This window comes from Aythya fuligula, chromosome 11, assembly GCF_009819795.1.
Source record: "Aythya fuligula isolate bAytFul2 chromosome 11, bAytFul2.pri, whole genome shotgun sequence".
NCBI classification, from domain to species: domain Eukaryota; kingdom Metazoa; phylum Chordata; class Aves; order Anseriformes; family Anatidae; genus Aythya; species Aythya fuligula.
The window spans coordinates 9,539,719-9,554,729 of NC_045569.1; the positions used below are offsets into that span (position 1 = coordinate 9,539,719).

The window sequence follows — 15,011 nt, forward strand, 5'->3', positions numbered from 1 at the left end:
ATTGTGTTTAGGCATTAGTTTGTTCCGCTTTCTAGAATCCATCGCTTTCCTTCCCTTTCTCTTCAAAATTGGTAAGGGAGGGTGAATCTGCAACAAACAAACCTTACTTTCTTAGCAATTTAAGAGTGTTGCTACTGGTTCTGCATTCTGTCAGACAGATAACCACGAATTTTTAACAAAAAAAGTGTTGAAAACATAAGTGTACTTGATTTGTTACATCTGCTGGCCTATCATGTGTTGATTTTTTTTTTTTTTTTTTTTTTTTTTTTTTTTTTTACAATTTGGAGTATTGTGAATATTCTGTAAACACCTGGCGGGAGGTTTAACAATAGGTTTTGTTCTTTTATGCCTGATAGCAATCGGCATTAAAAAATAAATAAACCCCAACACAACGCCTTTTTGTTTTAATGAGGAAAACTCCCTGTGTAACAGAACTACTTGATGACTGACTGTGAAGAACACACAGCTGTCACCTGAAACTATTGAAACTTGATAGGAATACTTTCTTCTAAGCATTTAGAGGTGCTTATTTCTACCCCAGTGAATAAGAGATCACTTAAAACGTGGGCTGCTCTTCTGCTTCCCATGGGCTGATAGGATCTTAGGGTGTGGGTGCCGGCCCCAGCGCTGTTCATCTGTCCGCTGACACTGGGGAGCTGAAGCTGGAAATCGTTCCTGCCACCAGTGCTTTCTGCAGTTTTGGGGAATTTCACAAAGCAGCTTTCAGTTTTCAGCTGCGAGCAGTGTAATTGCTGTAACAGAGCCGTGGCCCTGCCGTGACCTGCCTGTATTTTGATGTGCAGCTTTTCGTCTGATGTGTCTGATGCTCCTATTTCCAGGCTTGTGCAGAACACGATAATAACAAAGCAGCGAGTGCTGCGCTCCGGAGAAGACCAAGTAAGGAAACTGCTGGGCTCCGAAAGCCTCTTATGTAAGCAGTGAAATCTGCACAGTGTCATTTTCTGTTTGGTTTTGAACAATTATGGAAATCCCTGACAATTGCCAAAAAGCAGGAGTGCTTCAGCTTCCAGACTCCCATTGTGTTACAGCAAGCGCTCAGTGTAATGTTTAGCTTTTTTTTGCCCCCTTTTTAATGATGGCTTGGTACTGACAGGCTTCAGCTCTTTTTCTGTAGCTTCTGGCTGGATGTTTTAATCAGAAATGGCCCTCTGGCAGATGTACAGTAGCTGGAAGCATTGCCTAACTTACTGATGCTGTTTGATCTATTGCCTTTGCCGTTCCTGAACTACTGAAAATGCAAAACATTAACCTGAGACTCTTGTGCAGAGTTTTTAATAGCTCTGCCAGGCCTTTGTAATGCTAAGTCTTGATTAATCTGCACATGGAGGCTCTTCTACCACCTTCATTCCCATTTGTTTCCTCCCAGAATTTCTATCGTAACCTGGAACACCCTTTTAAAGAGCGCTTTCATCTCCTGCTGGGGTGGGGGGAGCCAACAAATCCAGTTTGCGTTTTTCTTTGCCATCATTATGGAGTTGTCTGTGCTGCTGGCATGGTTTCTCAGATCCTGATAGCGTTGCACTGAAATTTATCGTAATCTGAGGCATTGTTTTTCAAGGGGATTTGAAACTGATGGAAGCCGAGGGTTTAGAATTTAAACCTGGAGAGTATTTACCAAAGGGACCTTTTGATGCAGTTGTCCAGTTTAATCTCTTTCTATTATTTTTAGGCTTTGTGCACAAGTTACAAGAACTTAACAGCTTAGCTAATGCAGAAGCAAATTCAAAACTGAAAGCTTTTGGCAGCTTGTCCTACCCAAATTGCTGATACTCCCTGTAATAAGAGGATTTACAGTCCTCTTTCATGCTACGTGTGCCTCCGGCGTAGCCCCAGCAGCAGTGCAGCTACTGGTGGTTTGAAACAGACCCTCACACCCCTTCATCCCCACCAAGAGATGCCTTTGCTGCAGCAGTGGTTGCGTGGTGGCTAGGACAGCTGGCAGAGCTGGATGGGATCACAGCCCCAGGGCTTTGGGTCACTCGGGCTTTGACTGACTTTGGTGATCCCTTTGGTGGCAGGGAGCTCGCCTCTGCTACTGGTGGTAGCCGGGAGCCTGCAGGGTGAGGAGGCTGTGGGAGCAGCCTTCCCGAGCTGCTGTCATCTCCTCAGCTCTGAGTGGCATTTCCACGTTGCAGTGGGCAAGCAGGGGGGAAAAAAAGCCTGTAATTTCAGGGAAGGAGCTGCTGAGTGATGGCAGGCAGGTAGGCTGTGCCGTGAGCTATTGCCTTTTGCATCCAGCAAACCACATTCAGCAGACGCCGGTCTCGCTGTTGGGTTTCTGCCTCTTTGGAAATTCAAAGCCTTCAGTGCCCCTTGAAACAGGGACAGTCCAGCAGAGCAGGATCATAACCCCGTCTCCTTTGTTAGCCTGAGCAGCAGCGTGAGAGCAGTGTGAGCCTTGTTAGCCTCCAGAAACAACAGCGGTGCTCTTCGCCCCGTTTGTGGCTGCTGCTAATTAGGGCACAGCAGCTTTTCCTCGCTCCCTGCAGCAGTGGGTTATTTGCAGTAGTGTTTCTACCCAGCACAGAGCTCACCTGCCTTTAGTGCTGAGAGAGTCCTCACCGATGAGCCGATAGCAGAAATGATTTCTGGGGTTAATCCGTCTGGGTTCTGAGCCTTTGTTTTTGCAGCTATTGCGGTCGTTCCTCAGGCAGGGCCGCGCCATCGGGGGGACGGTTCCTAAATAAGCGTGCACCAAAAGCTGTGCCATCGAATTGTCTGCCAGTCCTCTTCCTGGAAATAAGCCGTGGTGTTGAGGGGAGGGATGAAGCGATCTCGTTCTGTGCGGCACTTCTGAGTGCTGTGAAGCCCCGCAGCCCGGGCGGCGCAGCAATCTGACAGGTTTTGCTGCCTAATCTGCCTGGCCAGCTGTGTTGTAATCTTTGGGTTTTCGGGGGAGGCGGCGGGGGAGAGACCAGCTTTAGGGCAACGCAGTTTTCGGTAGGGACCTTTGGAAGCAGGATTGAAGGACAGCTTGGTGTGCTTGCTCTTAACGCTGCTCAGAAGCTGGTAAGTATTGAAGGACTTCAAAGTAAGGATGGTTTGGGCTGACGGTCAACAGCACGGCATCTTGTTTCCAAAGGCAAAAATTGTATGGTCTCTTGGGACAGGTGGCACCAAAGGCACTTCCTAGCTAAAGGAAGCAGTCCTGCCTGTGTACGTGTGTACCAGGGAAATTCCTTTTGCCTCGGAAGGGTGGGAGGCACTCACAGCTCCGGTGGTCCATCTGCTTCAGGGAAGTGGGTCAGCAGCGTCCTGGGGACTTCCAGGCCTCACATGTCCGAAATAGGTGGGAAAAAAGGTCAAAGCAGAGCTCACAGCCACAAGCGGTGTAGGGTTTTTCCCCTTTTCACTTCTTCCCCCCCGCCCTGTAGGTGGGTCATACAAAAACAAGGCAACTGTTTAGAGAAAGACATCTGGCCACGAGCACTTACTGCCCGTCAGCAGGAAGGCTGACCCAAGAGAAAGGTTTGACACCCACCAGCGTGCTCTACAGCTCGGAGTCGTCTCCTGGCTGGTTTGAAGCAGCGTGCCCTGCAGCCCGGGTCTTCCTGAGCACAGCCCTGTAGGATCGAGCCCTTGTGCCACCCTAGGGCTGTGGGGACAAGCATTTCGTGCCACGATTTGCCTCCCACGATGCTGCTGGCAGGGAATGCTCTCCAACTACCAACCTGCCAGTGCCCCGTGGTGTGCTTCTGCTCCAAAAGTGGTGTTAACAGCTGTTACTGTAGATGCTGATGTCTTTTCTAACTGTTTTCTGCACCTCGTTGCTTTATTCTTTATGAGATCTTTTTGTTTTCTGCTGGTCTGTCACTGCGTTTCTGCTGCCCCTCCCTCTAGCCGGGTTTGTCAAGTCGCCCATGTCAGAAACTAAGCTCACGGGGGACGCCTTTGAACTGTACTGTGATGTGGTTGGGAACCCCACTCCAGAGATCCAGTGGTGGTACGCTGAAGTCAACCGGGCTGAGTCTTTCAAACAGCTGTGGGATGGCGCGCGGAAGCGCCGGGTCACCATTAACACCGCCTACGGGGCGAACGGGGTGAGCGTGCTGAGAATAACCCGCCTCACCTTGGAAGACTCTGGGACTTACGAGTGCAGGGCCAGCAACGACCCCAGGAGGAATGACTTGAGGCAAAATCCCTCCATAACGTGGATTCGAGCCCAGGCTACTATAAGCGTCCTTCAGAGTGAGTTCGGCGCCCTGCCGCAGTGGTACCGTAGTTCTAGAGGCAGCCCAGTGCCCCTCGCCTTCCCCTAATCCCTGTCAGCTCCCTGCTGCCTTGTCCTGTTGTTTCGAACCCGACACCGTTCCCGTAGTGCTGACCTGTCTGCCACCCCTCTGTCTTCTCCTTAGGATTAAAGGAGTTGGGAGAAATCCCTGGGTTAGTTTCATAGCTGTGTGTGGAAACCAGCCCCGCGTTGAGCTTGTGCCTCTCCCCTACCCCGTAGCTCTGTAGCAGGTTTCCAGCCACCCGAATGCTGGCTTCTCCGTCAGTGCCTTTATATTTGACTTGTGTTCTTCCCAGGTCTAACCATTTTTATTTTTTTTTCTTCTGTTCTCTTGGAATTTCCTCTGAATGCCTTCCTCACGTGATTTTGGTTGCATATATGCTGCTGTGCAGATCCTTCCCTTTCGGTGATGCGTGACCTTTACTGTGCAGATTTTTCTGTGAAGTCGTGTTGCTTTTCCTTCCCCAGCAGCATGTTTCCTCAGGAGTTCTCTGATGCAGCAGCACTGAACTGATGCAGCTATTCTTAATCCAGCCTGTGAAGGGGGGGGGTGGGGAACCCACCTCCTTCTCCGATGTTGAAATAATGGCTTTAGCTAAATGACTTTCATCCGAGAATGCTACTTTTGGCAGCAGAAAAGCTTTCAAAAGCAGAGAATATGGTTGAAACAATAGGGAACGAAAAGCAATTCTGGATCAAGACTTTTCTGCATTCTGCTGACTTTTCAAGCCAGATCCAGATGGGTTTGGAAGTCTGTCATCAGAGCTGCTATGGCAGAACCCTGTTCCATCTCGTGTAAGATGATGAACTCGTTTGCTAACGAGATAAAGCACATACATAATGAGTTATAGGCAGAGTGACTCAAATCTGCAACGTGAGCCTGCTGCATGGAGATGCAGGAGAACTTGCTTGCTTGGTGAGTTCTCAGTGTCCTGAGGTGGCAAATAATTTCCAGCCCTGGGAAATGGAAACATCTGTACGTGGAAGAATGGGCAGTGAACCCGGTGATGCAGATGTGCCTGGAAAATTGAAGCGACTTCGGGTTGTTCAGCACAAACCTGCTCGGCCTGTAGTCCTGATGCTTGATCCCTCTTTCATCTGTTGATGTCCAAGAGGACTCAGATCTGTAGATTGCTTGCATTATCCCCAATAGCAGAAGTTGGGTAATTTTAGGAAATAGCACAACCTTAAGGCAAAGCATAAAAACCTCGTCTTGCAGAAGTCACGTCTCCTGAACTCCCCCTGACTCAGACCCTCTGTTTCTCTTGAACACGGTGAGTTCCTGGTGTCTTCCAGTCAGCCCTAGTGACCTACAGAGGGAGAAAAATCTTGTATGAAAAGCCAGTGACAGTGATCGTGTCATTTGGGAGCGAACTGCTGTACAGATGTCTCCGTATGGGCAGTGGGCTTTCCTTCTCTCAGGCCACTGAAACTCCCTGCTCTGGGGACTGAAGCCTAACTGCTCATCTTCCTCCACAGCTACCATCACTCATTGCATCTGGTGCTGCTAATTCTGGAGCCTGTGCCGTGACTTCATTGCTAAGTGCCTCGTGACCAGGCTGATTGTTCCAGTTTTGTGTTTTATTCACACTTACATGTGGGAGAAAGCATTGAACCGAATACTTCAATGCTTTTACTTCAAAATGTTGGCTGTGTCAGGAGATCTGACCTGTTGGTGTTGGGAAACAGCTCTTGGACACCAATTCCTGCATGGCTGTGCTGGAAATGGAGAGAAGAGCAGACTTCGAAGCTGCCCTTGAGGATATGGACCTCTGCCACTGCCCAAAATCTCTTGGCAGCTTAATTGTGTGCAAGCAAAATTCGTCTTTGAAGCCGGAGTTCTCTGTCTGAACGGTGCTGGTATTTCCAGCTGATGGTGGCTGCGTTGCTGCTGGCCTCGTGTTTTGTTCGTGTGTCATCAGCATCATGGAAAGGGAACACCAACTGGATCCAAAGAGCAGAACCTCTCTCTTCCCACTGTCATAAATCACAGCTGGTGTCCAATACCAAAACTAGAACGCTGAGGGCTCAAGTGCAACTTGATTTTTAAACATTAGCACCCAGGAACTACCTCTGGCTTCAAGCTTGTTACTGGTTTGGATAACGAATATCGCTTATGGATGTCTTTATGTAAAAACCTGCTCCTTCATGAAACGGACAGTGCAAGTGGTGTGTGAAAAGCCTCTTGTGCCTTTCTCTTTCAGTAGGGCATCCCTGTCTGGACGTTACGATCCCAGTAGTTCTCTGCATGCAATTCATCTTAGAACTCATTCAGACTGGAATTGCCTCACTGCGTTTAATTATTACCAATTAAAGTAACATAGGTACAGGGAAAAGATGTAAATGAGGCTGCAGTCATCTCCAGCCACAAAGCAAGCTTGAAGAGGTTACAAGTCAGGCACAAAAGGCCCCAGCAAAGCAGGCCTGAGACAACTGTAAATATTTTTGGACACTGTAGGTTAGCAGGGACTAAAAACTTGGAGGACACCGCTTTCATAATCAAAGCAAAACATTTAAAACAAACCCCAGCATGAGCAGTGAATTCTAGCAGTTTTTTTCCCCTCTATATCAATATTCAAACACTGAGTTACTGTTTTAAACGCATTCCTAAAAAGCTCTATAAAGCCCTGGTAGTGGCTTTCTCAGAAGGCATGCACGCTTTTTGTTGGCCATGGGAAAAGTAATCAAACAATTTTGTACCCTGTAGGACCCAAACAGCTCCTTGCACAGATAAAATTCCCAGCGGGACTATCACGAGGCAGAAATGCAGTTGATAATGGTGAGGTATCTATGAGAAACGTCAGGAAAAAAAAAAGCTTATTTCTACAGTACCTGTGAGTTTTTCTACAGTTCAATGATAGTCCTCGTTTTAAATAGCTATGAGAAGAAGTTCTGTAGCTTGCCCGCTGAGGAAAGGAGAAAAGGATAGACCGGAGTCCCAGAGGGCTGTGTCAAGTTATTAGTAGGTAGATATTTTACCTCTCTGCCTTTCTGGGCAATAATCTAAGTACTGTAGTATTGGAGAAATGAGTGCTTTATGCGATGAAAAATGCAGTGTTTTTGACAGGACTGTATTTTCCACTGCTCATTCCGTTTAATTTGTTTTCCAAGTGCTTTGCAGATGAATATCCAGAAGACTGCATGCATATGACTAAATTTGCATTCCAAATAACATGACAAGGCATAAAAAACCTTCCAGGATTAAAAATCCTTTGCTGACTTGCAAAAATCACCAAGTCATTTGTTACTGACCAGTTTCCTCACCTTCTTGCACTTTGCTGCTGACCCGCCTGCAGAGGAGGGGGCTCCTGCATTCAGAGAGGTTGGTGCTGGGGCAGTGTGGCTGCTGAAATGAGTGGAGGCGAGAGCTGGAGCTTTGGGACTCATTTTGCCCTTTAAAGTAAGGAAATAAATAAATTGAAGTCAGAGGACGTGCATTTACTCCTGGAGCAGTGACCCCTAGTACCAGCTCACTGTACTCCATGTGAAATTAAGGGCTTTTCAGAAGTCTAATGGCAATAATTCATAAAAATTCATAAATTTCCTATAAGATCTGTCATCCTTTAAGTCTTGTTCTTAACAGAATGCCTAAAACCAGCTATGATCCCTGAGATCTTCAACTGAAAAGGTTTTTTGCCAAGTTTAGGAGGAAACCTGTCTCCAGCTGTTTAAAAAAAAAAAAGTCACCCCCCCATTATTTGTTAGGGAATAATTGCTCAATTTGAAGAAAAAAGGGCAGTGCCCTAGTATGAAGTTGATCGCTTTGGAAATGCTTTCCCCTAAATCATGTCAGTGTGACGGTGCCAGGTAAGACTGCCATGAAAACAGCCTGCTTTCAGTCCTCGCTCAGCCAGCAAAGTATCCAACTCCTTTGGTCTGTTTAGGTCATGAGGCTCACATTTTTTTTTTCCCTTCCTAAGTGTTTGTGGTTCAGGTTACTTTAGAAACCTGACTCATTTTAACAGTGTATATTCCTATTTTTTTTTTTTTTTAATTTTAAGCATTAAGGACAGCTTTCAGCAATCCTTCATCAGACTTGTGCTTTACAGCGGGGTTTGCTCTAATTCCAGGTACTGGTGAAATTGCTGTAGGAGCATTGCTCTGCTAGCACAAAACCATGTCTTGCCTGGAAAAACGGCCAGGTGAAGACAGGGTATCTTAGGTAGACATCAGTCTCTTTGCAGGGGCAAGTCCAGAAACATTATTCAGAAGACTGACTTTGAGGGCTATTCTGCACAGAAAATGGGTTTGTTTCAAACCTCAGAGTAGGTAGAGGGAACAAGTAATCGCCAGGCAGAAGTTGCTTCCAAAGAAATAGCTGATTTCTTATGTATAGTCGCAGGACAAACATTTATCCATTTTATTATCTGTTTTATGTTCAGCCACGTGTAGAAATGATTAGTCATGTTGCACTGACATCTGTAGTAACGTAAAACATAAAAAATCTGAAATAATGAATTCTCTTTTTCCCACACAGGGGAGCTGATCCGTAAGGTGTTGCCTTCGCTAGTAGTCAGTTGTTTTATTGTGACTTTCTTGATGTCTCCCGAATTAGTGCAGTGACAGTCCTTGTGTAGTCTTTTTCCCCTTCCCTGTTGCCCTTCGCATTTTAGACTAGTGTGGCACACTTGCCAGTGAAGATTTGTTGCTATTTAATGTGTCCCTTTTTTTCCAGAGCCGAGGATCAATGCCAGCGAGGATGTAACCATCCATCTGTATGGCTCAGCCGTCACATTGCAGTGCAACCTCACCACGAGTCCCAGCCCCCTTTCATCCAGCTACTGGGTGAAGAATGGAGAAGAGATCCCTGGCACTAGAAAAACTTCAAACACTACAGAATACAAGTAAGTCTCTTCAGGGAAAAATCTCCACCTTACACTGGAGAATGGCAGAATTGGCAAACCTGCAGCTGCAGTAGTGAGTGAGTTGCTGGGACTCCAGGGTCCCTGGCTCAGCGTCACCGTGGTCAGACAAATTGTGGGAACTGATCCACGTTAGAGGCTTTACAAAAAGTATGCCTGTGAAACAGTTAAAGGAACAATCTGGGGAGATTGTCTACAGCTGTCCTGCCTGGTTCACAAAAATACAGCATCAACAAAAACACACTGGGAACTTCTCTTTGTCAAGTTGCCCGTAATTTCATGCTAAACTCCTTTATTTTTTTTCTGGTCTGTGTGTGATGTGTGGCATAGGTGCAGACACCAAGTCTAGCTTTCATTTTTCCCCCTCTGAGTATATTCTGCTCTGTCTCTATCCTGTTCATGTCTATATAAGGATGAATTTGCAGCTGTGCATTTTTATCATGCAGGGAAACACAGTACGTAAAGCACTGCTGTAGTTGGCTGTGTTAATCATTTTCTGGCCCTAGGAGAAAAAAGACTGTTCTGAGAGTTGTCTGAGCAGTGCTATGAAATGGTACCAGGTCTTCGTTAAACCAGTGCAGCTGTATCACTTGTGCTTCTTGTGTGTCAGTACATCCACATTTTCAGCCTTAATCTGTTCCACGTGTGCATGCTCTGACTTTGTCTCTGCTTCTTGTCTAAGGGTGTGGAGGAGAGCAGAACGTGTGCAGCTACCTCTTTCGTGTCTCTGTCGCTTGCATCAAGCATAAATCCTTTGGAGCTTTCAGTATTCCTGCAATGGGGCTTTCTAGCCGTGGAGCTGATGAGAGCGTACAGAACGTGCTCAGTAATGCCACCAGAGATTTATTCTGTGTGTGGCTTCCTTGCTTTTTTCCCCCTATTTCATTTTCTTCTCTTAGGAGGTAGCATAGATAGCACATAGAGCCTTCTGTTCAGTCTTAAGCTAGAATGAAAAGCACTTGAAGAATATTTTAAGCACCTGTGTGGTGGCATCTTTCTTACTCCTTGGAGATGTGAGACCAATTCTGCCCCTCCTACTTAGCTGTTCCACTAGAAGAAGGTGCTTATGTCTAGGCAAGGCCTGTTAAATTAGAGCACATCTGGCTTACTGTGCCTTGTCTCTGCTCTAACGGAGGGAAACCTGCCTGTACACTCACCTGACTTTTCTGTCTCCACCAGAATTCTGCAGGATCGTTACTGTACTAGTGTTGCTTGCTGGCACAGGATTAAGAAATACTTAAGGCTTTCGCTGCCTTAGCAAAGTGCTTCCACCCGTGGAAGAAACCTGTCCCCTCATCTGCATTCATAGTTTGGAGGAGAGAAGTGGTGACTTCTTTCCACGTTCTTCATCAGTTGATTCAGAGTTCAGTAATAGCTCTGGCCATGATAAGCTGGGCTTCTCCTAAAACCAGGGGGCAGAGAGAAGTTGTTGGCTAGGCTCTTGTCCGTCTTTACAGCTTTGAAGCTCTATCAGTGTACGCTTGTTTTACTGATTTATGGCAATACAACCCAATACAACTCTACTAGAGGCTGCTGTACTTTCACGTTTTAAAAAGAAGTCTGTAGAACTGAAAAAATTTCTTTTTTCTTCCACTTCTTAAGCATTGATTTAAAAAAAAAAAAAAAAAAAAAAAGCATCTAGAGTATGCCTGCTTAAATAGTAAGGCCCTTAAGGGAATCAGAGAAAGACAGGTAGTCTGTGCCTTCCCCCATGCTTCCTGAGTTTTACAACAGCTCAGTAATGGAAATATCTGGAGTTCTACAATGGCTTAGTAATGGAAATACCTGGGTGGGGTTTGTGCCGTGCAGCTGGGCGAGGAGCACACGTTTCCACCCTTTGTCAGCGGGCGCTGGTGTTCGGAGTTAACGTGCTCCTGCTTCGCCTGGCTGCGGTTTAAAAGCCAGGTACAGCTTTGATGTTTGGTAATGGTCAATGATTGTTCTTTGTCATGGAGATAATCTTTAATTTTGACTCAGATCTAACGATAACACCCATGTTTCAGAAAGACAGTAACTTCATAACTAAGTTTAGGCTTTCACCAGTGACTGGAAAGTAAGCCCTGCAAACAGAGTGAAGTCTTGGGTCCAAGTGCACGGTCAAAGCGAGCAGCTTTTTCCACATGTCTAAGCAGTTTCCATGTGCAATTAAATTCTTTTATTACAATGCTCTTCTGTAGGGTTCCTGTTCATCTGTGTGCTATCCACTTAATGTGCTTAAAAATAAGTTTAAAAAAAAAAAAAGCCTTTCAGTGTAGGGGAGCGATGGGGAATACTGTACAATACTCTGTTTATGCTGTATGGAGATGTAAACTGTGTCACATCATAGCATGTTTCCCTACTCTAAGATATCTTTTGTAGGTAACTATATGAAGAACATATACCTAGAGCTTTTAAGTAATTTGTTTCCCAAAGCTTTTCAAAGGACAGCAAAAGCTGGTGGACTTGAAGTTAGCACCATCTCCAAAGTATTTTTTTCCTTTGTGTTTTTTGCAGCTCCAGTTTTCTTCTGGTTGGCTTGCATCTGTTTTTCCCTCTGCTAGCTCTTATTGAGTTAGTCTTTCCTAATTTCCTAAATGGCAGCAGATTCCTGCGTGGTGCCTTCCTTCGTGAGCTGACCAGCTTTTGCAGATTTTCCATGTCTCATCTGACTCAGGGAACGCTATTAATGGATCAGTCTCATACCTGCTGTTACAAAAGACAACAGTTTGAGATGACAGCATTTAGCCATGATTGTATCTCTGATTTATCATATCCCAGTTGGGTGTGCAATGATTCTTTTCCACGTAGGTAGTACATATCATGTCCCATTGAGAGAGAGAGGTGATTTATTAGCTGCCTAATTTTCCATATAAGCTGGAGTGCATAATTAACAGTTGTGAGGGGCCTTCCTTGCTCTTAAACTAAATGCAGCTTTAGCAGCTCAGTTGGTACTGACTAGAGCTCACCCTTTTTCTTGGCAAACAACATTTGTTTCAAGTAGATGCATCTGTACAACCCCTTGAATTAACTGAATTTCACAGCTATTATTTGTTAAAGGATTAAAGTTTAAAAAAAAAAAAAAAAAAAAAACCTCCTAGCCTGCTCATTTTTGAATGCTAACATAATACCTAACACAGCTCATCTGTTCTCTCCCTGTCTGCAGGATTTTGAAGCCCAGAGCAGAAGAGTCAGGGGAATACTTGTGCGTGTTTGTGTTTTCAAACTCTCCTGTAGCCAACGCCACTATAGAAGTGAGAGGTACTCTTTTTGTTTTGTTTTGTTTCCTCTCCCTAAAAGTGAAGGTTTCACTGCTTCTGCTATCTCACTTGGTGTCGGTGCAAGAAGGCAAACTCAGGAGGCCTTTCCTCATGAAATCAAGCCTCTTACCCAATCTTTAGTTATAATTTCAGAGGAAGTTTTACAGAAAATCCCTGGGGTAAGATCTCACAGATATGGGAATGTGAATATTGGAGTTGTGGTCCTCACAGAGGGTACTAAAACACCGTTCTAGCATATTTGTCTGCACTGCTACGATGAGCACGCCTGCCCAAGCAGGATAAAAAGATTGCTGCAGAATATGTCTAAGACAACTGGGGCTCCCTCCCCATTTCGGTTTAACAGTAAATGAGGTCTTCTGAATGTATTGAATGTATTTTGAATTCCTGTTTCTGAATGGGGAAAATGAAGAGCCAGCATCTCACACGTGACAGCTTGGAAGTGGTGTACTTGTAGTTTTTTGTCTGCAGAGACAAGTCCAACTGCTGGGAAAGCCTGGGTGCCAGTTTGGACAGATGCCCTGTGTCAGACTGAGGTTTTTCTGCTTACATGTGTTGTTTTTTTCCCTGTCTTGTGCATATTGATACTGCTAGGGTCATAAAGATGTCAGAAAATTGTGGCTAGAATCTGCAGAATGTGAAAGTAGCCCAAAAAAATCTTGTGCTGCAGCAAATATGCTCTTTGCACCGAGCTTTACTGTAGTTGATGCTTTTTTGTTCAATGTTTTAGACATAAAAAAGAGAGGTAGCATAGAGATACTGGTGTTCTATCCAGTGTTAAATGGTTGTTCAATTTGTTTGCTGAATAACCGTGTAAATGACTAGCCAGCATGTGGATGTGGTCACTGCTGTGCAGTAGTTTTCCCCTAATGCTCTACGGTATGATGCATTATGGCAGCCTTGTTAGTCAAAGACAGATGAGGTCAAGCAAAAACTTGATTAAAAATTCTTGCAGCCAGCCTATGTGTGTCTGGGATTGTACTAATATGCTTGTTTTATGGTGTACTGTAAATTAGTTCGGAATCTAAATGAGCATTACTTACCAGCTTCATCACATCCCCAGCTTAGACAGAGCTTTCTCTGCTGCTGTAGGAACAGCAGTGAGTGGGAAGGAGGGTGCTTCTCTATTTCTCAGCATCCCTGCGCTGGTGATGCAGCCTGTCCTCATCTATATTGCGATCACTGCTGTTTAAATTAGGCACCACAGATCTGCAGCAGAAGCTGAAACCTTTTTCCTGGATACTTCTGTTGCCTCATTGAATGCTGCATGGTCAGGTTTCCGAATCCAAAGCAAGTGAGAGGAGTTCAGCAGTCTGTGAGAAATGACAAATTATTCTGAACATCATTTTTCCTCATGAGCAAAGAATCTTTTGAACCATACAAACAGCTTCTTTGCTTATTCATAAGTCAATATTTCCCTTCACAATCCAGTGATGCACCAAACAAAGCTTGCTGATTTCCCATCTTGATTTTAAGAGTGGTTTTGTTTTTTTTTTTAATGATCATGCATATAATAATATTTCGAGACATATCCAGCATTTAACCAGCTCTGGTGCAGAAGCTACGTCTGCAAAGAAAAAGGAAATGTAAAATACGTGCTCACGTGGGAGCACCCCAAGGTCCTGTTGGCCTAGAGAAGTGGTGAGCAGCACCTGAAGTGGGCTGCTATTGATTGGAAATCTGATGGCAGCTCTAAAAATAACTACTGATTTAAGCACAATCAACCGGAATCCAAACTCCAGTTGTACTTCTGGTGAGGTTGTCTTCTGGGTGTTCAATTTACAGTTGTGTTTTTTCCTTAGTTCTGGGGAAATTTTTGCATTCTGCTCTTACACCGTAATTTCTGAATCTTTCAATATCTTAATTAAGATCTTTAGTCCTTTCTGCCTTCTCTAGGCTGCTTTCAGGGGTGACAAATTGCTTCCAGAGACAGGAAATATAGCTCTGATAATGGATTGAATAAGACCTTTTCCAGCTTTGTATAATCTGTCAAAAGACCTTTTAGAGACATTTGGCTTAGGGCGTCTCTGCTGCCAAGTGGCAGGCAGGGGCACCAGGCAAGCTTGGCAGGGAGCTTTGCACAGGGAGGGAGGACCTCAAGCTGCAGGAAGAAACGCCAATATATCTGATTGAACTATTGGCAGAAAGGGCAGAGGGAGAATAATAATTCATCCTACCAGCCACTTTGCACAGATAATTTATGTATAGATACAGATGAGCAATCATCACTTGCAAGTTAATGAACGCTGCTCCTGGAGGCATCGCACCTGCAGCTTGCTCTGCAGCCGTAACACAAGGACTGGGTAACCCTGTTCTCTGGCTCCTCCTTGCAGCATCCCAGGAGTGGCTGCCTGAATTCCTCCTCGACAGAGCAGTATTGAGGTCTGCGTGCACAGAGCAGCATTGTGTGAAGTGGCGATACCTTCCCAAGTCCTGCAAAGCACATTGGAAACTGGAATACGCGGATAGTTTTAAACTGAAAACATGCTTTCCTGTCCAACCCCTGTTGCAGAGAGATTTGTGTAGCAATAAATTGGGGCTGCACTTAAAGCACAAGTGAACTTTGTGTACAGTCTCCCTGCAGTCCAAGCGCTATACATAAATTCATTCTGATCAGCGTGTTTAAGTTACTGCTCCTGGAAG

At 45.2% G+C, this 15,011-nt stretch overlaps 1 protein-coding gene across 2 annotated transcripts in view; it reads left to right on the top strand.

Annotated features, from left to right (window-relative positions):
* The window catches only part of NPTN (neuroplastin), a 51,436-nt gene that overhangs the window by 17,742 nt on the left and 18,683 nt on the right, over positions 1-15,011 (top strand). For both annotated transcript variants that reach the window (XM_032194582.1, XM_032194583.1), the window contains exons 2-3: positions 8,928-9,096; positions 12,257-12,351. In XM_032194582.1, coding sequence (XP_032050473.1) covers positions 8,928-9,096; positions 12,257-12,351 — 264 coding nt within the window. The remainder of the gene's footprint in view (positions 1-8,927; positions 9,097-12,256; positions 12,352-15,011) is intronic.